This window comes from Arachis stenosperma, chromosome 9 (assembly GCF_014773155.1).
Source record: "Arachis stenosperma cultivar V10309 chromosome 9, arast.V10309.gnm1.PFL2, whole genome shotgun sequence".
NCBI lineage: Eukaryota > Viridiplantae > Streptophyta > Magnoliopsida > Fabales > Fabaceae > Arachis > Arachis stenosperma.
This window is the reverse complement of record NC_080385.1, coordinates 86,693,479-86,720,718: the sequence shown is the minus strand read 5'-3', so window position 1 is coordinate 86,720,718 and position 27,240 is coordinate 86,693,479. Positions and strand designations below refer to the sequence as shown.

The 27,240-nt window shown below is 38.9% G+C and overlaps 1 protein-coding gene and 1 non-coding gene across 2 annotated transcripts; both read left to right on the top strand.

The window, feature by feature from the left end:
- Positions 1-15,135: 15,135 nt before the first annotated feature.
- Positions 15,136-16,362, top strand: LOC130951382 (PRA1 family protein F2-like). The gene has a single exon (XM_057880031.1). The coding sequence runs from the start codon at positions 15,191-15,193 to the stop codon at positions 15,854-15,856; it is 666 nt and encodes a 221-aa protein (XP_057736014.1). The 5' UTR covers positions 15,136-15,190; the 3' UTR covers positions 15,857-16,362.
- A 9,362-nt stretch (positions 16,363-25,724) lies between these two features.
- LOC130953010 (small nucleolar RNA R71) lies at positions 25,725-25,832 on the top strand. Its single transcript, XR_009075183.1, has one exon. It is a non-coding gene; the product is annotated as a small nucleolar RNA R71 (small nucleolar RNA).
- Positions 25,833-27,240: the final 1,408 nt, after the last annotated feature.

The window sequence follows — 27,240 nt, the reverse complement described above, 5'->3', positions numbered from 1 at the left end:
ATAAGAAGCATGAAAGATAAATGGCAAGAAAGTAAACTAAGGCCTAAAAAGGTTTTGGCAAGGGTTGGTGGTCAAGGATCTCTATCCTAATCACTAACCACAATATGAGAATTGGCAAGGATTAATCTCATTAAATCATCCTCTAACTAGTAGTAAAGGAAAGTCAAATGAGCTATATCAATCCTAGTCCATAAGTCCTAACTCTCCACTAATTCAATTAGTGAGAACTAGAGTCAATGGCTCCCAATCATCAATCACTTGGACATTAGTAACTCAAGAGTTCCTAAGTTACCTTTCCAAGCCAAGAACATAAAACTCTACTCTAAAATCCAACCAAGCATTTCATCAAATACTTGGAAGGCACAAAAGAAAAGCATAGTAAAATTGCAAGAAAAGTAAATCTACACTACTCAATTGCAAGGAATTAAACAACAAAAAATCAAATGAACACAATTATTATGAATTACCTCTTATTGAATTGAAAGAAAATGGAAGGAACAATAGTAGATCTACAATAAAACATAAGAACAACATAAAGGAAATTACAACAAAAGAATGGAAGAAGAATGAATGTAATAACAAAGAATTGAAAGGTAGAAGTAGAAGAAAGCAAAGATTAAAACCTAGATCTAAAAACTAATCCTAATCCTAGAGAGAAGTGAGAGCTTCTCTCTCTAGAAACTACTTCTAAAACTAAACTATGCTAACTAAACTAATGGTCAAAAGTATGTAAAGTATGTTCATTCCCCCTTCAATCCTTGGCTTAAATAGCATCAGAAATGAGTTGGATTGGGCCCACAAGGCTTTAGAATTCGTTGGCCACGTTTTGCTTTAAGTGAACCAGGTGGCAGCAACGGCGCGTGCGCGTACTATGCGCGTACACGTCACCATGCGCAGTTCAACCATAGCAAATCTTATATCGTTTCGAAGCCCCAGATGTTAGCTTTTTAACCCAACTAGAACCGCATCATTTGGACCTCTGTAGCTCAAGTTATGGTCGTTTAAGTGCGAAGAGGTCGGCTTGACAGCTTTCCGGTTCTTTCATTTCTTCATGAGTTCTCCAACTTTTCATGCTTTCTTTTTTCATTCCCTTGATCCAATCTTTGCCTCCTAAACCTTAAGTGTGTGTTTGGATTAGAGTTGGCCAAACTGGAGTTTGAATAAAAGTGATTTTGTAAAATTGATTTTGGATAAAAGTGAGTTTGTGCCAACATGATTTTTGTTTGGCAATTTTATACTAAAATTGATTTTGATAAAATGAAATTGTTTGGATAATATTAGTTAAAATCACTTTTAGATAGATAATTAGTTAATTACTAAAAAAATATAATATTAAATTATAATATTATTTTTTAATATATTTAATCCTTTTTTATACTTTTTTTAGTATATTTTTTATATAATATTTTTTATAAAATTTTATTTTAGTTTATTATAATTTTTTAATAAAAATTAATATTTATTTATTAAATTAAAAATAAGATATAAAATAATATATTTTAGTACTTTTTATGAGTACTCTCAGTAATTTTATTTTGTTTACTATTTTAGATTCTAATTTTTTATTAATTATGTTTTTATTATTATTTATAATTAATTTTTTATTTAATTTATCATTTTCAATAGGAAAAATAATACATATTATAACATATTAGAATAATAAACAATGAACAAAAATTATAATAATAAATTTTACAATGTCAAACAAAAAAATATTCTATAATTTTATTAGTAATCTTAGTATTCTTTTATTTATTATTAATTATTACTTATGATTCCATTGTTATGTATGATTAGTTTTTTATTTACTTTATCATTTTTAATAAGATCAATAATTCATATTATAATAGAATTAAAATAACAAAATTAATAAAACAACTAAAATATAAAAAAAAACTAAAAATTGAAAAAAATTTTAAAATATTTGAAATGACTTGAAACAAATATGAAAACTCTTTTGAAAAACACCAATAATGAAACAAATATGAAAACTCTTTTGGAAAACACCAATAATAATAATAATAATAAAATGTGAACTCACGTTGAAGTGAACGCAGAAGCAACAATTTTTTACTTTTAGTAAACGTGCTTTTAAGCTGTAAAATCACTTCTGCGTTTAGAAGAAAAAGATTGCCAAACATTAAAATACAGCGTTCAAAGAACTTCAACGCACTTTTATCCTCTCAAACGGGTTTGCCAAACACACCCTAAATCACTTAACAAACATATCAAGGCATCTAATGAAATCAAGGTGAATTAAATTTATTTATTTTAAGACCTAAAAAGCATGTTTTCACTCTTAAGCACAATTAAGGGAGAAGTTATGAAACCATGCAATTTCATTGAATAAATGTGGGTAAAAGGTGATAAAATCCCCTAAATCAAGCATAAGATAAGCCCTACAAATGGGGTTTATCAGCTAGACAGCTTAGCAATTTCTTCAACTTCTTGTATTCCTTCCACTTTTGCATGCTTCCTTTCCATCCTCTAAGCCATTCATGCCATGTAATCCCTGAAATCACTTAACACACATATCACGGCATCTAATGGTAATAAGAGAGGATTAATATTAGCGAATATATGGCCAAAGAAGCATGTTTTCAATCATATCACAAAACCCGGAAGGAAAACATAAACTCATGCAATTAGTATGAATAAGTGTATGAAAGGTTGATAAAATCCACTCAATTGAGCACAAGATAAACCATAAAATAGTGGTTTATCAATCTCATTCGTGGGTAAGTGAGGTCTTTGTGGCGTTAAGGCTAGAGTCAGAGAAGCAGCACTTTCTGATCCGAAAGATCTGCCTTATCTATGGCACCTTAAGTAGGATCGTGAAGGGCAGTGGATTGCTTAGAGCTTCATCTTCTGCTACAGTGAGAAACCTAGAGGTGGCTTGATGAGAGGACATGAGTCATCTCAAAGTGGTAGATTGCTGTAGTGGAGGAGGTAAACATGATGAGAGGACATAAGTTAATCACTTACGGCTGTGATGAGCGGATAATTTATACGCTTTTTGGCATTGTTTTTAGGTAGTTTTTAGTAAGTTCAAGCTACTTTTAGGGATATTTTCATTATTTTTTATGTTAAATTCACATTTCTGGGCTTTACTATGAGTTTATGTGTTTTTCTGTGATTTCAGGTAAATTCTGGCTGAAATTGAGGGACTTGAGCAAAACTCTGAAAAAGGCTGACAAAAGGACTACTGATGCTGTTGGAATCTGACCTCCCTGCACTAAAAATGGATTTTATGGAGCTACAGAACTCCAATTGGCGCGCTCTCAATGGCGTTGGAAAGTAGACATCTAGAGCTTTCCAGAAATATATAATAGTCCATACTTTATTCGGAAATTGACGACGTAACTTAGCGTTGAATGCCAAGTACATGCTGCTGTCTGGAGTTAAACGCCAGAAAAACGTCATGATCCGGAGTTGAACGCCCAAAACACGTCATAACTTAGAGTTCAACTCCAAGAGAAGCCTCAGCTCGTGGATAGATCAAGCTCAGCCCAAGCATACACCAAGTGGGCCCCGGAAGTGGATTTATGCATCAATTACTTACTCATATAAACCCTAGGAGCTAGTTTATTATAAATAGAACTTTTTACTATCATAATCTCATCCTGGATTGTATTTTGAATCCTGTGATCACGTTTTGGGGGCTGGCCATTCGGCCATGCCTGAACCTTTTACTTATGTATTTTCAACGGTGGAGTTTCTGCACACCATAGATTAAGGGTGTGGAGCTCTGCTGTACCTCAAGTTTCAATACAATTACTATTCCTTTCTATTCAATTCTCTTTTATTCTTATTCCAAGATATACGTTGCACTTAACTTTGATGAATGTGATGATCCGTGACACTCATTATCATTCTCACTTATGAACGCGCATGATTGACAACCACTTCCGTTCTACCTTAGGCCGGGCGCATATCTCTTAGATTCCCCAACAGAATCTTCGTGGTATAAGCTAGATGGATGGCGGCATTCATGAGGATCCAGAAAGTCTAACCTTGTCTGTGGTATTCCGAGTAGGATCCTGGGAATCTGGAAAGTCTACCTTGTCTGTGGTATTCCGAGTAGGATTCCGGTATTGAATGACTGTAACAAGCTTCAAACTCCTGAAGGCTGGGCGTTAGTGACAGACGCAAAAGAATCAATGGATTCTATTCCAACCTGATTAAGAACCGACAGATGATTAGCCGTGCTGTGACAGAGCATTTGGAACATTTTCACTGAGAGGATGGGATGTAGCTATCAACCAAGGGTGATGCCTCCAGACGATTAGCCGTGCAGTGACAGCGCATAGGACCATTTTCCCGAGAGGATTGAAAGTAGCCATTGATGATAGTGAAGCCCTACATACAGCTTGCCATGGAAAGGAGTAAGAAGGATTGGAAGAGAGAGTAGTGAAGTAGAGTTTCAAGAGGAGCACAGCATCTCCATACACTTATCTGAAATTCCCACTATTAATCTACATAAGTATCTCTATCCCTTTTATTTTCTTTTTATTATTAATTTTCGAAAACCATAACTATTTAATCTGCCTAACTGAGATTTACAAGGTGACCATAGCTTGCTTCATACCAACAATCTCTGTGGGATCGACCCTTACTCACGTAAGGTTTATTACTTGGATGACCCAGTACACTTGCTGGTTAGTTGAACGGAGTTGTGAATTCAACTGGTGCCATAATAATGATTTCATACAAATGCAAAAGAATATGGATCACAATTTCGTCCACCAAGTTTTTGGCGCCGTTGCCGGGGATTGTTCGAGTATGGACAACTGACGGTTCATCTTGTTGCTCAGATTAGGTAATTTTCTTTTCAAAAATCTTTTTCAAAATTTTTCTTTTTATTTTTCGTTTTTCTAATAATGTTTTTCGAAAAAAATTAATAAAAATCCAAAAAAATTAGAAAATCATAAAAATCAAAAATATTTTGTGTTTCTTGTTTGAGTCTTGTGTTAATTTTTAAGTTTGGTGTCAATTGCATGCTTAAAAAAATATTTTTCTTGCATTTTTCGAAAATTCATGCATTCATAGTGTTCTTCATGATCTTCAAGTTGTTCTTGATAAGTCCTCTTGTTTGATCTTGATGTTTTCTTGTTTTGTGTTGTTTGTTGTTTTTCATATGCATTTTTTGTTTGTTAGAGTCCATGCATTAAAGATTTCTAAGTTTGGTGTCTTGCATGTTTTCTTTGCATCAAAAATTTTTCAAAATTATGTTCTTGATGTTCATCATGATCTTCAAAGTGTTCTTGGTGTTCATCTTGACATTCATAGCATTCTTGCATGCATTCATTGTTTTGATTTAAAAATTTCATGCATTGAGTATTTTTGTTGTTTTTCTCTCTCATAATTAAAAATTCAAAAAATAAAAAAATATCTTTTCCTTATTTCCCTCTAAATTTTCGAAATTTTGGGTTGACTTGGTCAAAAATTTTTAAAAATTAGTTGTTTCTTACAAGTCAAGTCAAAATTTCAATTTTAAAAATCTTATCTTTTTAAAATCTTTTTCAAAAATCATATCTTTTTCATTTTTTTTTTCTATTTTTTCGAAAATTTCAAAAACATTTTTCAAATTATTTTCAAAATCTTTTCCTTATCTTTACATCATATTTTCGAAAATTCACTAATAATTAATGTGATTGGTTCAAAAATTTGAAGTTTGTTACTTTCTTGTTAAGAAAGGTTCAATCTTTAAGTTCTAGAATCTTATCTTGTAGTTTCTTGTTAGTGAAGTAAATAATTTCAAAATTTTTGAATTAAATCTTTTTATCTTTTATCTTATCTTTTCCAAAAATTTTATCTTTTTCAAAATTTGATTTCAAAATATCTTATCTAACTTTTTATCTTCTTATCTTTTTCAAATTTGATTTCAAATCTTTTTCAATCAACTAACTAACTTTTTGTTTGTTTCTTATCCTTTTCAAAACCACCTAACTACTTTTCCCTCTCTAATTTTCGAAAATATCTCACCCCTTGTTCAAAAGTTCTTTTTAATTAACTAATTGTTTCATGTTTTAAATTTTAATTACATTTTATTTCTAATTTTCGAAAATTACTAACCTTTTTTCAAAATTATTTTCGAAATTTCCCTTCTCTTTTCTTCTTCTATTTAATTATTTAATTACTAACACTTCTCTTCACTTCTCTTCATCTAAAAATCCGAACCATTCTTCTTCACTCTTCTCCCCTTTCTTCTTCTACTAACATAAAGGAATCTCTATACTATGACATAGCGGATTCCTCTTTCTTTTCTTGTTTTCTTCTCTTTCATATGAGCAGGAACAGGGAAAAAGACACTCTTGTTGAAATTAATCCAGAACCTGAAAGGACTCTGAAGAGAAAATTAAGAGAAACTAAATTACAACAATCCAGAAACAACCTTTCAGAAATTTTCGAACAAGAGAAGAGGATGGTAGCCGAAAATAATAATAATAATGCAAGGAGAATGCTTGGTGACTTCACAAAGCCAACGTCCAAGTTTGATGGAAGAAGCATCTCCATTCCTGCCATTGGAGCCAATAACTTTGAGCTTAAACCTCAACTAGTTGCCTTAATGCAACAAAACTGCAAGTTTTATGGACTTCCATCTGAAGATCCTTATCAATTTTTAACTGAGTTCTTGCATATCTGTGAGACTGTAAAGACAAATGGAGTTGATCCTGAAGTCTACAGACTCGTGCTTTTCCCTTTTGCTGTAAGAGACAGAGCTAGAATATGGTTGGATTCACAACCTAAGGATAGCCTGGACTCCTGGGATAAGCTGGTCACAGCCTTCTTGGATAAATTCTTTCCTCCTCAAAAGCTGAGCAAGCTGAGAGTGGATGTTCAAACCTTCAAACAAAAAGATGGTGAATCCCTCTATGAAGCTTGGGAAAGATACAAGCAGCTGACCAAAAGATGTCCATCTGACATGTTTTCAGAATGGACCATATTAGATATATTCTATTATGGCCTCTCTGAATTTTCGAAAATGTCATTGGACCATTCTGCAGGTGGATCTATTCACCTAAAGAAAACGCCTGAAGAGGCTCAAGGACTCATTGACATGGTTGCAAATAACCAGTTCATGTACATTTCTGAGAGGAATTCCGTGAATAATGGGATACCTCAGAAGAAAGGAGTTCTTGAAATTGATGCTCTGAATGCCATATTGGCTCAGAACAAAGTGTTGACTCAACAGGTCAACATGATCTCTCAAAATCTGAATGGATGGCAACATGCATCCAACAGTACTAGAGAGGCAGCTTCTGAAGAAGCTTATGATCCTGAGGACCCTGCCATGGCAGAGGTTAATTACATGGGTGAACCTTATGGAAACACCTATAACTCATCATGGAGAAATCATCTAAATTTCTCATGGAAGGATCAACAAAAGCCTCAACAAGGCTTTAATAATGGTGGACGCAATAAGCTGGGCAATAGCAAGCCATATCCATCACCTTCTCAGCAACAGACAAAGAACTCTGAACAAAACACTTCTAATTTAGCCAATATAGTCTCTGATCTGTCAAAGGCCACTTTCAGTTTCATGAATGAAACAAGATCCTCCATTAGAAATTTGGAGGCACAAGTGGGCCAGCTGAGTAAGAAAGTCATTGAAACTCCTCCCAGTATTCTCCCAAGCAACACAGAAGAGAATCCAAAAGGAGAGTGCAAGGCCATTGATTTGATCAACATGGCCGAATGCACAAGGGAGGAGGAGGACAAAAATCCTAGTGAGGAAGACCTCCTGGGACGTCCCTCAAGCAAGAAGGAGTTTCCTATTAAGGATCCACAGGAATCTGAGGCTCATATAGAGACCATAGAGATTCCATTAAATCTCCTTCTGCCATTCATGAGCTCTGAAGACTATTCTTCCTCTGAAGAGGATGAAGATGTGACTAGAGAGCAAGTTGCTTAATACTTAGGAGCTATCATGAAGCTGAATGCCAAGTTGTTTGGTAATGAGACCTGGGAAAGTGAACCTCCCTTACTCATTAGTGAACTGGATACCTGGATTCAGAAAATTCTACCTCAAAAGAAACAAGATCCTGGCAAGTTCTTAATACCTTGTACCATAGGCACCATGACCTTTGCAAAAGCTCTGTGTGATCTAGGGTCAGGGATAAATCTTATGCCACTCTCTGTAATGGAGAAGCTGGGGATCATTGAGGTACAACCTGCCTTGTTCTCATTACAATTGGCAGACAAGTCATTGAGACAAGCTTATGGAATAGTAGAGGACGTGTTAGTAAAGGTTGAAGACCTTTACATCCCTGCTGATTTCATAATCTTAGACACTAGGAAGGAAGAGGATGAATGCATCATCCTTGGAAGACCTTTCCTAGCCACAGCAGAAGCTGTGATAGATGTCAACAGAGGAGAATTAGTCCTTCAATTGAATGGGGACTACCTTGTGTTTAAGGCACATGGCCATCCCTCTGTGACAAAAGAGAGTAAGCATGAAGAGCTTCTCTCAGTTCAGAGTCAAGAAGAGCCCCCACAGTCAAACTCTAAGTTTGGTGTTGGGAGGCCACAACTAAACTCTAAGTTTGGTGTTAAGATCCCATATCCAAACTCTAAGTTTGGTGTGGGCAACTATACAATATTGACTTGATCACCTTGTGGCTCCATGAGAGCCACTGTCAAGCTATTGACATTAAAGAAGCGCTTGTTGGGAGGCAACCCAATTTTATTTATCTAATTTTTATTTTATTCTATTTTATTGTTATTTTGTGTTTTATTAGGTACATGATCATGAGGAGTCACGAAAAAATCATAAAAATTAAAAACAGAATCAAAAACAGCAGAAGAAAAAATTCGCACCCTGGAGGACGCACAGGTTGGCGTTCAACGCCAGTAAGGTGTATCTGGCCGGCATTCAACGCCAGAACAAAGCACCATTCTGGCGCTGAACGCCAGAAACAAGCAACATTCTGGCGCTGAACGCCAGGAATGTGCCCAGAGAAGAAAAGCTGGCGCTGAACGCCAGTAACAAGCATGAAACTGGCGTTCAACGCCAGAAACATGCTTTACATGGGCGTTGAACGCCCAGAATGTGCACCAATGGGCGTTTAAACGCCAGAATGGTGTGCAAAGGCATTTTACATGCCTATTTGGTGCAGGGATGGAATTCTTTGACACCTCAGGATCTGTGGACCTCACAGGATCCACCTACCTCGCCCTCTCTCTCTCCATTCATGGTCATCCCTTCTGTTTTTCATTCACCACTCACTTCTATCCACTCTTCCCCATAAACCCCACCCACCCTCAAATTCAAAACTCTTTCCCACCCAAACCCACCCATATAGCCGACTACACACATGCCTCCATCTCCTCCATATCTTCTTTTTCTTCTTCATCTCTTCTTTTTTCTCTTGCTCGAGGGCGAGCAATTTTCTAAGTTTGGTGTGGTAAAAGCATAGCTTTTTGCTTTTTCATAACCATTAATGGCACCTAAGGCCAGAGACATCCAAAAAAAAAAAAAGAAGGGGAAGACAAAAGCTTCCACCTCTGAGTCATGGGAGATGGAAAGACTCATATAAAGCCGTCATAGCTCAGTGGTAGAACATGTGGCTGCAAATCAAGAGATCCCTGAGATACCTCAGGGGATAAGTTGTCCTCCACACAAATATTGGAAGCAACTAAGGGTAGGAACACCAAAATTATTAGGAATCATTCAACAGAAGCAAGGAAGAGACATAGAGGAGCTCAAAGAGCACCATTGGACCTTCAAGAAGGCGCCACCCTCACTCAGGTGGATTCATTCCTTGTTCTTATTTCTTTCTGCTTTTCGGTTTTTAATGTTGTGTTTATCTATGTTTTGTGTCTTTACTTCATGATCATTAGTTTGTAGTAACTATGCCTTAAAGCTATGAATGAATTCCATTAATCCTTCACCTCTCTTAAATGAAAAATGTTTTAATTCAAAAGAACAAGAAGTACATGAATTTCGAATTTATCCTTGAATTTAGTTTAATTATATTGATGTGGTGACAATACTTTTTGTTTTTTGAATGAATGCTTAAACAGTGCATATGTCTTTTGATCTTGTTGTTTATGAATGTTAAAATTGTTGGCTCTTGAAAGAATGATGAACAAAGAGAAATGTTATTGATGATCTGAAAAATCATGAAATTGATTCTTGAAGCAAGAAAAAGCAGTGAATAGCAAAAGCTTGCGAAAAAAAAAAAGAGAAGGAGCAGTAGAAAAAGCCAATAGCCCTTAAAACCAAAAGGCAAGGGTAAAAAGGATCCAAGGCTTTGAGCATCAATGGATAGGAGGGCCCAAGGAAACAAAATCCAGGCCTAAGCGGCTAAATCAAGCTGTCCCTAACCATGTGCTTGTGTCATGAAGGTCCAAGTGAAAAGCTTGAGACTGAGTGGTTAAAGTCATGATCCAAAGCAAAAAGAGTGTGCTTAAGAAGGGGTTAAAGCCGACTACACACATGCCTCCTACACAAAAAGAGTGTGCTTAAGACTGAGTGGTTAACTGGGGACTCTAGCAAAGCTGAGTCACAATCTGAAAAGGTTCACCCAGTTATGTGCCTGTGGCATTTATGTATCCGGTGGTAATACTGGAAAATAAAGTGCTTAGGGCCACGGCCAAGACTCATAAGTAGCTGTATTCAAGAATCAACATACTTAACTAGGAGAATCAATAACACTATCCGAAATTCTAAGTTCCTAGAGAAGCCAATCATTCTGAACTTCAAAGGAAAAAGTGAGATGCCAAAACTGTTCAGAAGCAAAAAGCTACAAGTCCCGCTCATCTAATTATAATTAATATTCATTGATGTTCTGGAATTTATAGTATATTCTCTTCTTTTTATCCTACTTGATTTTTGGTTGCTTGGGGACAAGCAACAATTTAAGTTTGGTGTTGTGATGAGCGGATAATTTATACGCTTTTTGGCATTGTTTTTAGGTAGTTTTTAGTAAGTTCAAGCTACTTTTAGGGATGTTTTCATTAGTTTTTATGTTAAATTCACATTTCTGGGCTTTACTATGAGTTTGTGTGTTTTTCTGTGATTTCAGGTAAATTCTGGCTGAAATTGAGGGACTTGAGCAAAACTCTGAAAAAGGCTGACAAAAGGACTGCTGATGCTGTTGGAATCTGACCTCCCTGCACTCAAAATGGATTTTCTGGAGCTACAGAACTCCAATTGGCGCGCTCTCAACGGCGTTGGAAAGTAGACATCCAGAGCTTTCCAGCAATATATAATAGTCCATACTTTATTCGGAAATTGACGACGTAACTTGGCGTTGAACGCCAAGTACATGCTGCTGTCTAGAGTTAAACGCCAGAAAAACGTCATAATCCGGAGTTGAACGCCCAAAACACGTCATAACTTGGAGTTCAACTCCAAGAGAAGCCTCAGCTCGTGGATAGATCAAGCTCATCCCAAGCATACACCAAGTGGGCCCCAAAAGTGGATTTATGCATCAATTACTTACTCATGTAAACCCTAGGAGCTAGTTTATTATAAATAGAACTTTTTACTATCATAATCTCATCCTGGATTGTATTTTGAATCCTGTGATCACGTTTTGGGGGCTGGCCATTCGGCCATGCCTGAACCTTTTACTTATGTATTTTCAACGGTGGAGTTTCTGCACACCATAGATTAAGGGTGTGGAGCTCTGCTGTACCTCAAGTTTCAATACAATTACTATTCCTTTCTATTCAATTCTCTTTTATTCTTATTCCAAGATATACATTGCACTTAACTTTGATGAATGTGATGATCCGTGACACTCATTATCATTCTCACTTATGAACGCGCGTGATTGACAACCACTTCCGTTCTACCTTAGGCCGGGCGCATATCTCTTAGATTCCCCAACAGAATCTTCGTGGTATAAGCTAGATGGATGGCGGCATTCATGAGGATCCGGAAAGTCTAACCTTGTCTGTGGTATTCCGAGTAGGATCCTGGGAATCTGGAAAGTCTACCTTGTCTGTGGTATTCCGAGTAGGATTCCGGTATTGAATGACTGTGACGAGCTTCAAACTTCTGAAGGCTGGGCGTTAGTGACAGACGCAAAAGAATCAATGGATTCTATTCCAACCTGATTGAGAACCGACAGATGATTAGCCGTGCTGTGACAGAGCATTTGGAACGTTTTCACTGAGAGGATGGGATGTAGCTATCAACCAAGGGTGATGCCTCCAGACGATTAGCCGTGCAGTGACAGCGCATAGGACCATTTTCCCGAGAGGATTGAAAGTAGCCATTGATGATAGTGAAGCCCTACATACAGCTTGCCATGGAAAGGAGTAAGAAGGATTGGAAGAGAGAGTAGTGAAGTAGAGTTTCAAGAGGAGCACAGCATCTCCATACACTTATCTGAAATTCCCACTATTAATCTACATAAGTATCTCTATCCCTTTTATTTTCTTTTTATTATTAATTTTCGAAAACCAAAACTATTTAATCTGCCTAACTGAGATTTACAAGGTGACTATAGCTTGCTTCATACCAACAATCTCTGTGGGATCGACCCTTACTCACGTAAGGTTTATTACTTGGACGACCCAGTACACTTGCTGGTTAGTTGAACGGAGTTGTGAATTCAACTGGTGCCATAATAATGATTTCATACAAATGCAAAAGAATATGGATCACAGTTTCGTCCACCAGGCTGCCATTGAAGGAATCAAAAAGTTATTGAAGTAGACAGTAAGAAAGTTAATCCGGAAAGACAAAGCATCTCCGAAGCCTTAACCGTTCTATCACCATTGATTTCTCATCTATCTAGTAACGTTTTATTTATTTATTTATTTTGTTTTATGCGTTTTCCGTGAGAAACTATAATTTCTATCTGCCTAACTAAGATCTGTAAGGTAACCACTGCTTGCTCAAACCAATAATCTCCATGGGATCGACCTCCACTCACCTGATAAATTACTTGGACGACTCGATATACTTGCCGATCTATCTGTGCGAAACGTGCGGAGCCAGTTTCAAGCACCAGTGGAAATCTGAATGCCACACTAACTTTGTAAAAGATATCATTTTTGATTTTGGCACTCAAATAACCAAACAATTATAAGTTGTTTTTATTAAAACTTTTCCTCCCAAAGCAAGTGATATGGCATTGTGTTTTTGCTATTTGAGTGTCAAATCCGAAACAGCGTCGTTTTACAAATTTTGGCATGGCATCTTATTGCTTATATTAACGTTTGAAAATTGTTAAGTGCAATAGGTATATATAGAATCGCAAAAAGCCATGAAAGAAGAACGAGAGATTTGGATCAGGTTAAGTGCATAAAGGATAAGGATGGAAAGGTGTTAGCTCAAGAGGAGAAGATTAATGAAAGGTGGAAGAGCTATTTCTACGAGTTATTTAATGAGGGACAGAAGACTCTTCCGAGCCTTGGTTGGTTATTCACAAGGGAAGAAGATCAAAACTTTGACTATTATCGAAGGATTCGTGACTTCAAGGTAAAAGAGGCTCTAAAGCAGATGAAAAATGGCAGGGCAGTAGGACCTTATAATATCTCGATTGAGGTCTGGAAGGGCCTTGGAGAAAAAGACATCAACTAGTTAACCAAGCTTTTTAATGAGATTTTAAGGTCAAAGAAGATGCCTGATGAGTGGAGAAAGAGCACTTTGGTCTACAAGAATAAAGGGGATATACAAAGTTGCAGAAATTATAGAGGGATCAAGCTCACGAGTAATACCAGAAGTTATGGGAAAGGGTGATAGAACGGAGGTTGAGAAAAGAGACACAAGTAACAGAGAACCAATTTGGATTTATGCCAGGCAGATCTACCACTGAAGCGATATACCTATTAAGAAGGATGATGGAGAGGTATCGTAGTAATAAATGGGATCTACATATGGTGTTTATTGATTTGGAAAAAGCATATGATAGGGTGTCAAGGGAGGTCTTATGGAAGGTTTTAGAAAAGAGGAGAGTAAGGAGCGCATATATTCATGCAATTAATGACATGTATGATGGGGCCACAACTAGTGTGAAGACTCAAGGTGGTGTGACAGATGAATTTTCTATTGGTATAGGATTATATTAGGGATCATCCTTAAGTCCATACCTTTTCACATTAGTCTTGGAAGTACTCACAAAGTACATCCAAGAGCCTGTGACATGGTGCATGCTTTTTGCCGATGATATCGTCCTTTTGGGGAGAGTCAAGGGAATACCTAAATAAGAAGTTGAACTTATGGAGAGAAGCTCTAGAAGGGTATAGTTTGCACATAAGCCGTAGCAAGACGGAATATATGGAATGTAAGTTCAGTCTGAGAAGGAAAAACCCTAATATAGAGGTGATGATTGGAGAAAACATCCTACGAGAAGTTGAAAGTTTTAAGTATCTTGGGTGCATCATACAAGATAATGGAGAGATTGAATAGGATGTAAATTGTAGGATCCAAGCAGGTTGGTTAAAATGGTGAAGTGCATCTGGTTTTATATGCAACAAAAAAGTGCCTTTAAAACTTAAAGATAAATTTTATCGCACCGCTATAAGACTGGCTATGCTTTATGATACGGAGTGTTGGACGGCTAAAGGGGAGTACGAACAAGCTGAGTGTGGCAGAGATGAAGATGTTGAGATGGATGAGGGGTCATACGCGACTGGATAAAATAAGAAACGAAGATATAAGGGAGAGAGTTGGAGTAGCACCCATTGTGGAAAAGATGGTTGAATCGCATCTCAAGTGGTTTGGACATGTGAGAAGAAGATCGATAGAACACCCAGTCAGGAGGGTGGATGAGATAGAAGATGAACAATGAGCGAAAGGCAGAGGAAGACCTAAGAAGACCATCCATAAGGTGGTCAAACGAGATCTGCATATAAACGATCTCTCTGTAGACATAATACATGACAGAGCACAATGCCATCGTTTGATTCATGTAGCCAACCCCACCTAGTGGAAGAAGACTTTGTTGTTGTTGTTGTAACGTTTGAAAATTGTCCTACTAACATCAATCAAATTTGTAAAGTTTGAAAATTAAATAAAGACAATTAAAATTCTATAGACTAATTAAACTCATGTACAAATTTAGAGACCAAATTGAATATTAAACTATTACCTCACTTTTTTTTTTCCTACAAAAAAAAAAAACAATAAAAATCCCCTCTTTCTAAAGTTGGAACCCTACATTACACAAAATCCGACATTCCCAATTATCACTCCTTCGGAGTTCAGATCTATAAAACAATCCCATAAATGTCTTTCAAAACCACCGCCAGTTACGGTGCTACAACCACACTCACTCCTACTCAACCCTCCTCCGGTCCCTCCAACCTCACGTTCATTTCACGCGCCAAGGAAGCCACCACCATAAACCCAACCCTCGCCACCGCCGCCGCCGCGACAGCGACAATCTCCAACACCGCCGCAACGACGCGCCCATGGCGGGAGCTTCTAGACCCTTCCGCACTCTCCCGACCTTACTCTTACTCCGACGCGATGCTCCGCGTTCGTCGCAACCTCTCCCACTTCCGCGTCAACTACACCGCAGTGATGCTCCTGGTTCTCTTCCTCAGCCTCCTATGGCACCCTTTCTCCATGATCGTCCTTCTCCTCCTCCTTGTCGCCTGGTACTTCCTCTACTTCTCTCGTGACAGACCGCTCTCTGTACTCGGCACCGTTCTTGACGATACAACAGTTCTCTGCACCCTCGCGCTTGTGACGGTTGTGATGCTTGTGTCCACTCACGTTGGGACCAACGTGTTGGTGGCGCTCATTGTTGTGGTTGTGGTGGTTGGGATCCACGCGGCGTTTAGGGTTACTGAGGATTTGTTTCTTGACGAAGAGAATGCGGCAGCAGGCGGGTTGCTCTCTGTCGTTGGTACCCAACAGCATCTCAGAACGGGTTATACCAGAATTTGATTGCAATTGAGTCCTCAAAGTTTGATTTTCTTCCCCCCCCCCCCCCCCTTTTTTTTTATTTATTTCTTCCCTGAATATTGTAAGGTAAAATGATTGGTTTCAATAGAGGAGAGGTTACAATTGAAAAAAAATTCAAGTGTGAGAATTTCTGAAATTTCAAGATATTCTGTGTGTTGTTTAGTTAATTAACTATTTTTAACATACTTTTAACTGAACTACAGTAGTTTCATGCTACCACCTTGAATCTTTTGTTCAATAAGGATGGAAAGTAGGGATGTTGTTAATGGCGGTGTCTGTAGTGATTAACAGAAAAGCTCCATTGAAAATTTCAATGAATGATTTATCTATTATTTTACTTGTTCAATTTTATTTTATTTTATTTTTAATATTTTTTCGGCAAAATCCTAGTTCTTTTTCTGTGTTCAATTAGAGCTCGAAAGCAAGGATATAAACTCGTTTCGATGATTTAGGGGGTTATCTTTTCAATCTACTTTGTCATTGAAGTTCATTCCATAGTTACATGAATTTACCATTTAGGTGTACCAATTACTGCACCAATTTACATTTCATCTGTTTACTGGAATACAGTAAGTATATTTTCACATAAATTTTTAGTGGCATACTGCATATCTGTTCTCGGAATGTATTGCTTTCCATGTAACTATCGACCTCATTCAGAAGAAAGTTGTAGGTATTTCTGTTAGTTCTGATTGTATTTTTTTTCGCTTATGCTATACACTGTTAACCAGATTGGTGATTATTGTAGAGCCATTTATTTATCACTTCTTTTTGGGGTTTTTTCTAAAGAGAGTGAATTTTGATCATTGCTGCGAGTTGCTGGTAAAGTGACGAAGAGATAGACAGGGTGGAATCTGAAAATGGAGAATTTTGGAAAGAAGGTTCTCAGAATATTATAAGTTTACTTAAAGGCGAATTCCAAAACATGGTTTGGTAGATGATTGTAAGTGGAATAGTGTGGTTGTGGATGAAATGATTAGAAGCACATGTCTAACAGAATTAGAAATTAGAGCTTTGCTATCTTCTGGTTTTCTCATGTGTTAGGCAAGAGAAGTCCACTGCAATCATTTAATGGTTTTGAGCCAGTATTGAGTGAGTATTAGTGAGAAGGTTTTTAATAGCATGCCCAACAATCCCCAAAATTCCAAAATAGAGTAAGAATTCAAATGCATTCAATATATAGAAAACATTCTCTTGTTTAGAAATTAGGATGATGTTTAGCAGGATTGATTAAGAGGATCTATCATTTTCTTGAGTGCACTGTTCTAAGAACCGGACTGAATTGGCCGGTTTGACTATATTAATCTAAAATTGGCCATCAAATTGGTTCGATTCATGGTAAAAACCTATCCATAATAAACTGGTCAAACAATTAGTTAATTGGTTGAACCGATTTGTTTTTTTTTCATCAATTAACTAATTTAAAATAACAAAATACAAAAAAGTTAATTTTTCTAAAAAATTATATATTTTATATATAAATATTATTTCATTATATCCGGTTTAATACCGATTGAATCTTTAAATTTTTAAACTTCTAGTTGTATTGGTTTGATTATTAGTTCAGTATTTAGAACCCTAGTGAGATGCCTTGACTCTTTATAGATTTTACCAGTTTACTTACTCAAATTTAAAATTTACTATATTGGTCTTTGAGGTTTAGCTCTGAGCTCCATATTGATCTTTGGACTCTTTTTAGTACTGAGTTGGCAAATAAAGTATTGAATCAACTCTAACTTGCCACGCTAAACACATGGCTGAGCGACATCATTTCATTTTGTGACTTAAATAAAGCAAAAACAAGAAGACGAAGAAGAGTTTATATAATGTACGAACCGTTTTATTTCTTAGTATTCTCCAAAATGACCGCATTTTTGTCTTGTTTATGTTCTAAAACGAAACAATGTCATTTAGCCATGTGTTTATCAAGGCAAGTCAAAATTAGCACATTATTTTGTTCATTAACCCAATGCTGAAAAAAGTCCAAGAATCAATATGGTGTCAAATTTAAAGGATTAAAATGTAAAAATCGTGAATCTCAAAGACTATTATAGATATTTAGTCCAATAAAATTTCACCATTTAGATGGGGTATAAGAGCTTAATTGGAGATGGCTCTGTTTTCTTTTTAGTCCCTTCTTCATATTGGACTCAGGTATTTGTTATTTTGGTGGTTGTACAGAATGTCTCTAGTACGATCTAGGAGGAGGATCGGGAACCTGCGGGTTGAGTCGGGTGTTGAATCGTCCGGATGGAGAGGAGGGGAGGTACCTGCAAAGACACTCCGACGCTCAAGTCAGAATGGATCTAAGAGGTATAAGGTGTGAGGAATGAATGAATACCTGGAAGGACTTGGGTCCTTTATTTATAGGTGTCTGGTGATTTATCTTATCTTTATCTTATCTGGCTAAGATAAGGGTGATGTTTGAATTTGAAAGTTAGTTAGCGAGTCGGGTTGGCCCGCTTTGCCCGGATTCGGGGTCGGTTGCGGACCCGGGGCCCATGAGTTGGGTCCGTAACAGTTGCCCCCCGTAGCGGGAGAGCGACTGTGGTCGGTTTGTCGCTAGAAGTTTTTAAGGCGTTTCCTGTCGTGCATCCGGTGTCGGGTCGATCGTTTTGTTTGTGATGGGGAAGTCGGTTTGTCGGTCTCGTTTGGTAAAGGACTCGTCTTGACCGTATTTTGGGTCTTTTGACGTGACCCTTCCGTGCCTGCTGCACCCGTCGCGTCTTTTGAGGTGTAATTGATTAGTTTGCTTTTCCGAGGGGGGCATTTATTGAGGAGGTGTTTTCTCTTTTTTGCCCCCACCAGTTTTTATTACGTCCAGGGTCAGTTGTGTCCTTTCGTCTTTTTGAAACCGTTTCGTTTTGGCTTTTATTTCCCTCGTCCATTTTTTTCTTTTGAAAGAGAACTTCTTCATTTCCTGAGAGAAAAACTGCTTAGTGGATTTTGCTTTCTGGTGTTGTTTCTGCTTCTCCTCATTTCCCTGTATTTCTTCAAGTTTTCTTCTATCTTTACCAGGTTGGTTTTTTCTTTTCTGCTATTTCTTCCATGCGTTTGTTTGTGTGCCTGTTTCTGTTTTTGCCATGTTTTGTTCTGCCTGCTTCCCTTTTTGTTTTGCTGTGTTTGGTGTTTGAGTTTGGGGAAGGGGCTGAGCACCGCCATTTTTTCTGCTTTGCTTTGTAGTGGTGTTTAGGTTTTTTGTTTTTCGTAATTGTGTCGAGTTGGTAGGCTGATGGTGGTGCTCCTCCCTATTTTAGGTATGCAGCGTCGGAGAAATGAGGGTGTGGGTGCCCCCATTGCCCCTTCCAGGGGCGTTCCCAATCGCTATGGTTGGGTGACCAGCGATGTGTGGAGCGTTCCGTCGCGGATGACGGAGGGTGATCTCCAACGGCTCCGCGATCAAGGGGCAATTTGTGGTGGCGGTGAAGAGGAGGGGCGATACGAGCTCGTGCTCCCTGATGCGGATGAGCGCGTCTGCTATCTAAACCTCCGTTCTCCCACCGTGCCAGACTGGATGTGGGTCTACGAATCCATGTTTACTCGGCTCGGGGTGCGGTTCCCCTTCTCTTCGTTTGTTCAGGGTTTACTTAGTTGGTATTCCGTGGCACCGTCTCAGCTTCACCCGAATAGCTGGGTAGCCGTTCGGTGTTTTGAGTTGGTGTGCCAGTATCTCGATCTTCCGGCTTCGGTTCCCGTTTTTCTTTTCCTTTTCTTGTGCACTCTTCCGACTAAGGAGGGGAAGCATAAGAAAGGGTATATGTCTTTCCGGGCTCAGCCTCATCGTCGGATTTTTGGGTTGTTTGAGGATTCCTTTCACGGGTTTAAGTGGGAGTATTTTAAGGTGCTTCCTGTTGAGGGGCACCGCCCGTTTTGGCTTACCCTGGAAGGCGAGCGCCGGTTTCCGACGTACTGGAATTTTGGCGCCGGGCCGTCGGTTCTGACTAAAGTTTCTTATGACGATTTGTCTCGGGAGGATAAGGATGTCGCCAGCGTTTTGTGGCGCTTGTTTGGCGAACGTCCGTTGAATCCTCGAGACGTTATGGGGGATCCCGAGGCTTGTCGGACATATATTGGTGTGTATCCTCTTTTTTTTTTTTTTGACTCCTCTTATTTTTTCTTTCAGTTGAGATGGCGGGCGGGCTAACTACTTTGGCGAGGTTGAAGGCCGCGTTGGTTCGGGAGGAAGGGTCGTCGTCTCCTTCGACTCCTGTTTCGGGCCCGGCCGTGGATTCTCAGGCTATTCCTCAGGAGGTAGTCCCTTCGGGGGCGCCTACTGGCGTTGAGGTTCCTCCCGGCTCGCCTGAGGTTGTCATGATGTCGGCTGCCGAGGCTTCTCGGAAGAGGAGTAGGACTGAGGAGCTGGGTAGTGAGACCTTTGAGGAGGAGGGCTTGGTTCCTAGTGTGATGGACCGTCGTTTCGACGCTACGGGCTTTATTGATCAGCACTTAATGGCTGGGACAGAGTCGTTCTTTGATGGTTGTGACGTTTGGTGCGCGAAATTGTGAACAATACTTTTCACAACTCTCATAATCCCCGGTAATGAACTCCAAAAACTTGGTGGTTCAATTCCATGGCATTACACAACTTCGCACAACTAACCAGCAAGTGCACTGGGTCGTCCAAGTAATAAACCTTACGCGAGTAAGGGTCGATCCCACGGAGATTGGTGGTATGAAGCAAGCTATGGTCACCTTGTAAATCTCAGTCAGGCAGACTCAAATGGATATGGTGATGAACGAAAATAACATAAAAGATAAAGATAGAGATACTTATGTATATCATTGGTGTAAGAGCTTCAGACAAGCGTATGAAGATGCCTTCCCTTCCGTCTCTCTGCTTTCCTACTGTCTTCATCCAATCCTTCTTACTCCTTTCCATGGCAAGCTCGTGTAGGGTTTCACTGTTGTCAGCAGCTACCTCCCATCCTCTCAGTGAAAGCGATTGCATATGCTCCGTCACAGCATAGCGGAATTCATCTGTCGGTTCTCAATCAGACCGGAATAGAATCCATTGATTCTTTTGGCGTCTGTCACTAACGCCCCGCCCTCAGGAGTTTGAAGCACGTCGCAGTCATTCAGTCATTGAATCCTACTCAGAATACCACAGACAAGGTTTAGACCTTCCGGATTCTCTTGAATGCCGCCATCAGGTCCTGCCTATACCACGAAGACTCTGATCTCACGGAAAGGTTGGCTCGTTTGTCAGGCGAGCACTCGGTTGTCAGGCGATCAACCATGCATCGTGCAATCAGGAATCCAAGAGATATTCACTAAGCCTCAGATGCTTGTAGAACAAGAATGGTTGTCAGTCACCTTGTTCATGGGTGAGAATGGTGATGGGCGTCAATCATCACCTTCATCATGTTGAAGAACAAGTGATATCTTGGACAAAGAACAAGCGGAATTGAATAGAAGAACAATAGTAATTGCATTAATACTCGAGGTACAGCAGAGCTCCACACCTTAATCTATGGTGTGTAGAAACTCCACCGTTGAAAATACATAAGAACAAGGTCTAGGCATGGCCGTGAGGCCAGCCTCCCAATGATCTAAGAACTAGATGTCCGAAGATGAAAATACAATAGTAAAAGGTCCTACTTATAGAAAACTAGTAGCCTAAGGTTTACAAAGATAAGTAAATGACATAAAAATCCACTTCCGGGCCCACTTGGTGTGTGCTTGGGCTGAGCAATGAAGTAATTTTCGTGTAGAGACTCTTCTTGGCGTTTAACTCCCATTTAGGTGCCAGTTCCGGCGTTTAACGCTGGGATTTCTGTAGGTGACTTTGAACGCCGGTTTGGGCCATCAAATCTTGGGCAAAGTATGGACTATCATATATTGCTGGAAAGCCCAGGATGTCTACTTTCCAAAGCCGTTGAGAGCGCGCCAATTGGGCTTCTGTAGCTCCAGAAAATCCACTTCGAGTGCAGGGAGGTCAGAATCCAACAGCATCTGCAGTCCTTTTCAGTCTCTGAATCAGATTTTTGCTCAGGTCCCTCAATTTCAGCCAGAAAATACCAGAAATCACAGAAAAACACACAAACTCATAGTAAAGTCCAGAAAAGTGAATTTTAACTAAAAACTAATAAAAATATAATAAAAACTAAACTAAAACTACCAAAATCATACTAAAAACAATGCCAAAAAGTGTATAAATTATCCGCTCATCACAACACCAAACTTAAATTGTTGCTTGTCCTCAAGCAACTGAAAATCAAATAAGATAAAAAGAAGAGAATATACTATAGACTCCAAACTATCAATGAAACGTAGCTCCAAATTAGATGAGCGGGACTAGTAGCTTTTTGCCTCCAAACAGTTTTGGCATCTCACTTTATCCTCTGAGGTTCAGAATGATTGGCTTCTTTAGGAACTCAGAATCCAGATAGTGTTATTGATTCTCCTAGTTAAGTATGATGATTCTTGAACACAGCTACTTATTGAGTCTTGGCCGTGGCCCAAAGCACTCTGTCTTCCAGTATTACCACCGGATACATACATGCCACAGACACATAATTGGGTGAACCTTTTCAGATTGTGACTCAGCTTTGCTAAAGTCCCCAATTAGAGGTGTCCAGGGTTCTTAAGCACACTCTTATTGCCTTGGATCACAACTTTATTTCTTTCTTTTTCTTTTCTTTTTCTTTCTTTTTCCTTTTTTTTTCGTTTTTCTCCTTCTTTTTTTTTTGTATTCACTGCTTTTTCTTGCTTCAAGAATCATTTTTATGATTTTTCAGATCCTCAGTAACATGTCTCCTTTTTCATCAATCTTTCAAGAGCCAACAATTTTAACATTCATGAACCACAAATTCAAAAATACATATGCACTGTTCAAGCATACATTCAGAAAACAAAAAGTATTGCCACCACATCAAACTAATTAAGCTAGTTTTAAAGATGAATTCGAAATCCTGTACTTCTTGTTCTTTTGTAATAAAAACAGTTTTCTTTTAAGAAAGGTGATGGATTTCATAGGATATTCATAACTTTAAGGCATAGACACTAAGACACTAATGATCATAAGACACAAACATAGATAACATAAGCATGAAAATTTCGAAAAACAGAAAATAAAGAACAAGGAGATTAAAGAACGGGTCCACCTTAGTGATGGCGGCTTGTTCTTCCTCTTTGAAGGTCTTATGGAGTTCTTGAGCTCCTCAATGTCTCTTCCTTGTCTTTGTTGCTCATCTCTCATGATTCTTTGATCTTCTTCTAATTTCATGGAGGAGGATGGCATGTTCTTGGTGCTCCACCCTTAGTTGTCCCATGTTGGAACTCAATTCTCCTAGGGAGGTGTTCAGTTGCTCCCAATAGTCTTTGTGGAGGAAAGTGCATCCCTTGAGGTATCTCAGGGATCTCATGATGAGAGGGGTCTCTTGTTTGCTCCATCTTCTTCTTAGTGATGGGCTTGAGGTCATGCCTTCTCAGTTGAACCGGCTTTGGATGCCATAAATGGTTATGGAAAAACAAAAAGCAATGCTTTTACCACACCAAACTTAAAAGGTTTGCTCGTCCTCGAGCAAAAGAAGAAGGAAGAGAGTAGAAGAAGAAGAAATGGAGGAGAGGGAGATGGCCTTGTGGTTCGGCCAAAAGGGGAAGAAGTAGTGGTTTGAATTTGGATGGTGAGGTAAGTGGGGTTTTATGGAGGTGAGTGGTGAAGAGAAAGATGGGATTTGATAGGTGAGGGGTTTGTGGGGATCCTGTGGGGTCCACAGATCCTTAGGTGTCAAGGAAAAGTCATCCCTGCACCAAATGGGGCTCAAAAACACGTTTTGAGCCAATTCTGGCGTTAAACGCCGGGCTGGTGCCCATTTCTGGCGTTTAACGCCAGGTTCTAGCCCTTTCCTGGCGTTTAACGCCAGTCTGGTGCCCCTTTCTGGCGTTAAACGCCCAGAATGGTGCCAGACTGGGCGTTAAACGCCCAACTGCTACCCTCACTGGCGTTTAAACGCCAGTGACTTCTTCCTCCAGGGTGTGCTGATTTTCTTCCTGTTTTTCATTCTGTTTTTGCTTTTTCAATGGATTTTGTGACTTCTTATGATCATCAACCTACAAAAAACATAAAATGACAAAAGAAAATATATAAAATATAATCATTGGGTTGCCTCCCAACAAGCGCTTTTTTAATGTCAGTAGCTTGACAGAGGGCTCTCATGGAGCCTCACAGATACTCAGAGCAATGTTGGGGCCTCCCAACACCAAACTTAGAGTTTGAATGTGGGGGTTCAACACCAAACTTAGAGTTTGGTTGTGGCCTCCCAACACCAAACTTAGAGTTTGAATGTGGGGGCTCTTCTTGACTCTGATTTGAGAGAAGCTCTTCAAGCTTCATCTCCATGGTGACAGAGGGATATCCTTGAGCCTTAAACACAAAGGATTCTTCATTCACTTGAATGATTAGTTCACCTCCATCAACATCAATCACAGCCTTTGCTGTGGCTAGGAAGGGTCTGCCAAGGATGATGGATTCATCCATGCACTTCCCAGTCTCTAGGACTATGAAATCAGTAGGAATGTAATGGTCTTCAACCTTTACCAAAACATTCTCTACAAGTCCATGAGCTTGTTTTCTTGAGTTGTCTGCCATCTCTAGTGAGATTTTTGCAGCTTGTACCTCAAAGATCCTTAGCTTCTCCATTACTGAGAGAGGCATGAGGTTTACACTTGACCCTAAGTCACACAGAGCTTTCTTGAAGGTCATGGTGCCTATGGTACAAGGTATAGAAAACTTCCCAGGATCTTGTCTCTTTTGAGGTAATTTCTGCCTAGACAAGTCATCCAGCTCTTTGGTGAGCAAAGGAGGTTCATCCTCCCAAGTCTCATTTCCAAACAACTTGTCATTTAGCTTCATGATTGCTCCAAGGTATTTAGCAACTTGCTCTTCAGTGACATACTCATCCTCTTCAGAGGAAGAATACTCATCAGAGCTCATGAAAGGCAGAAGTAAATCCAATGGGATCTCTATGGTCTCAGTTTGAGCCTCAGATTCCCATGGTTCCTCATTGGGAAACTCAAAGGAGGTTGGTGCACGCCCATTGAGGTCTTCCTCAGTGGCGTCCACCTCCTCTCTTTCCTCTCCATATTCGGCCATGGTTATGGCTTTGCACTCTCCTTTTGGATTTTCTTCTGTATTACTTGGGAGAGTACTAGGAGGGAGCTCAGTAACTTTCTTGCTCAGCTGTCCCACTTGTCCTTCCAAATTTCTAATGGAGGACCTTGTTTCAGTCATGAAACTTTGAGTGGTTTTGATTAGATCAGAGACCATGGTTGCTAAGTCAGAGGGGTTCTGCTTAGGATTCTCTGTCTGTTGCTGAGAAGATGATGGATAAGGTTTGCCATTGCTAAACCTGTTTCTTCCACCATTATTATTGAAACCTTGTTGAGGTCTCTCTTGATTCTTCCATGAGAGATTTGGGTGATTTCTCCATGAAGAATTATAGGTGTTACCATAGGGTTCTCCTAGGTAATTCACCTCTTCCATTGAAGGGTTCTCAGGATCATAGGCTTCTTCCTCAGATGAAGCCTCCTTAGTACTGTTTGGTGCATTTTGCATTCCAGACAGACTTTGAGAAATCAAATTGACTTGTTGAGTCAATATTTTATTCTGAGCCAAAATGGCGTTCAGAGTGTCAATCTCAAGAACTCCTTTCTTCTGACTAGTCCCATTGTTCACAGGATTCCTTTCAGAAGTGTACATGAATTGGTTATTTGCAACCATCTCAATTAGCTCTTGAGCCTCTGTAGGCGTCTTCTTCAGATGAAGAGATCCTCCAGCAGAGCTATCCAAAGACATCTTGGACAGTTCAGAGAGACCATCATAGAAGATACCTATGATGCTCCATTCAGAAAGCATGTCAGAAGGACATTTTCTGATCAATTGTTTGTATCTTTCCCAAGCTTCATAGAGGGATTCACCATCCTTCTGTCTGAAGGTTTGGACTTCCACTCTAAGCTTACTCCATCTTTGTGGTGGAAAGAATTTTGCCAAGAAGGCATTGACTAGCTTTTCCCAAGAATCCAGGCTTTCTTTAGGTTGAGAGTCCAACCATATTCTAGCTCTGTCTCTTACAGCAAAAGGGAATAGCATCAGTCTATAGACCTCAGGGTCAACCCCATTAGTCTTGACTGTGTCACAGATTTGCAAGAATTCAGCTAAGAACTGATGAGGATCTTCCATTGGAAGTCCATGAAACTTGCAATTCTGTTGCATTAGAGAAACTAATTGAGGCTTAAGCTCAAAGTTGTTTGCTCCAATGGCAGGGATAGAGATGCTTCTCCCATAGAAATCAGGAGTAGGTGCAGTAAAGTCACCCAGCACCTTCCTTGCATTGTTGGCATTGTTGTTGTTTTCGGCTGCCATGTCTTCTTCTTTGAAGAATTCGGTCAGGTCTTCTTCAGAGAGTTGTGCCTTAGCTTCTCTTAGCTTTCGCTTCAAGGTCCTCTCAGGTTCAGGGTCAGCTTCAACAAGAATGCCTTTGTCTTTGTTCCTGCTCATATGAAAGAGAAAAGAACAAGAGAATGTGGAATCCTCTATGTCACAGTATAGAGATTCCTTGAGGTGTCAGAGGAAGAAAGATGGAAGACAGAGGTAGAAAATTCGAACTTATCAAAGAAGATGGAGTTCGAATTTTGCATTAAGGAGTAGAGTTAGTTCAGAAATAGAAGGATGTGAGAAGAAGGGAAGTAGTTTTCGAAAATTAAGTAAAAGATTTTGAAAACATTTTTGAAAAACACTAATTGATTTTCGAAAATAGAAGTGGAAAAGAAATCAAGTGATTTTTTGAAAAAGATTTTGAAATTAGAAATCAAAAAGATTTGATTGAAAACTATTTTGAAATAGATGTGGTTAAGAAGATATGATTGGTTTTAAAAAGATGTGATTGAAAAGATATGATTTGAAAACAATTTTAAAAAGGTATGATTTGAAAACAATAAAAAAAAAGATTTAATTTTAAAAATTAATGACTTGCCTAACAAGAAAAGATATGATTCAAACATAAAACCTTCCTCAACAGAAAAGGCAAAAAATGTTCAATCAAATCATTAATTGTTAGTAAGTATCTTTGAAAAAGGAAAGAAATTGATTTTGAAAACATTTGATTGAAAAGATATGATTTGAAAAAGATTTGATTTTGAAAAACTTTGAAAACTTGAAAAAAATTGATTTTGAAAACAAAATCTTCCCCCTTTGCCATCCTGGCGTTAAACGCCCAGAATGGTGCACATTCTGGCGTTTAACGCCCAAAACTATACCCTTTTGGGCGTTAAACGCCCAGCCAGGCACCCTGGCTGGCGTTTAAACGCCAGTCTGTCTTCTTCACTGGGCATTTTTGAATGCCCAGCTTTTTCTGTGTGATTCCTCT

What these genes read in the sequence shown, in the direction of transcription:
- LOC130951382 (XM_057880031.1), top strand. Translation starts at nt 15,191, where the DNA reads ATGTCTTTCAAAACCACCGCCAGTTACGGTGCTACAACCACACTCACT.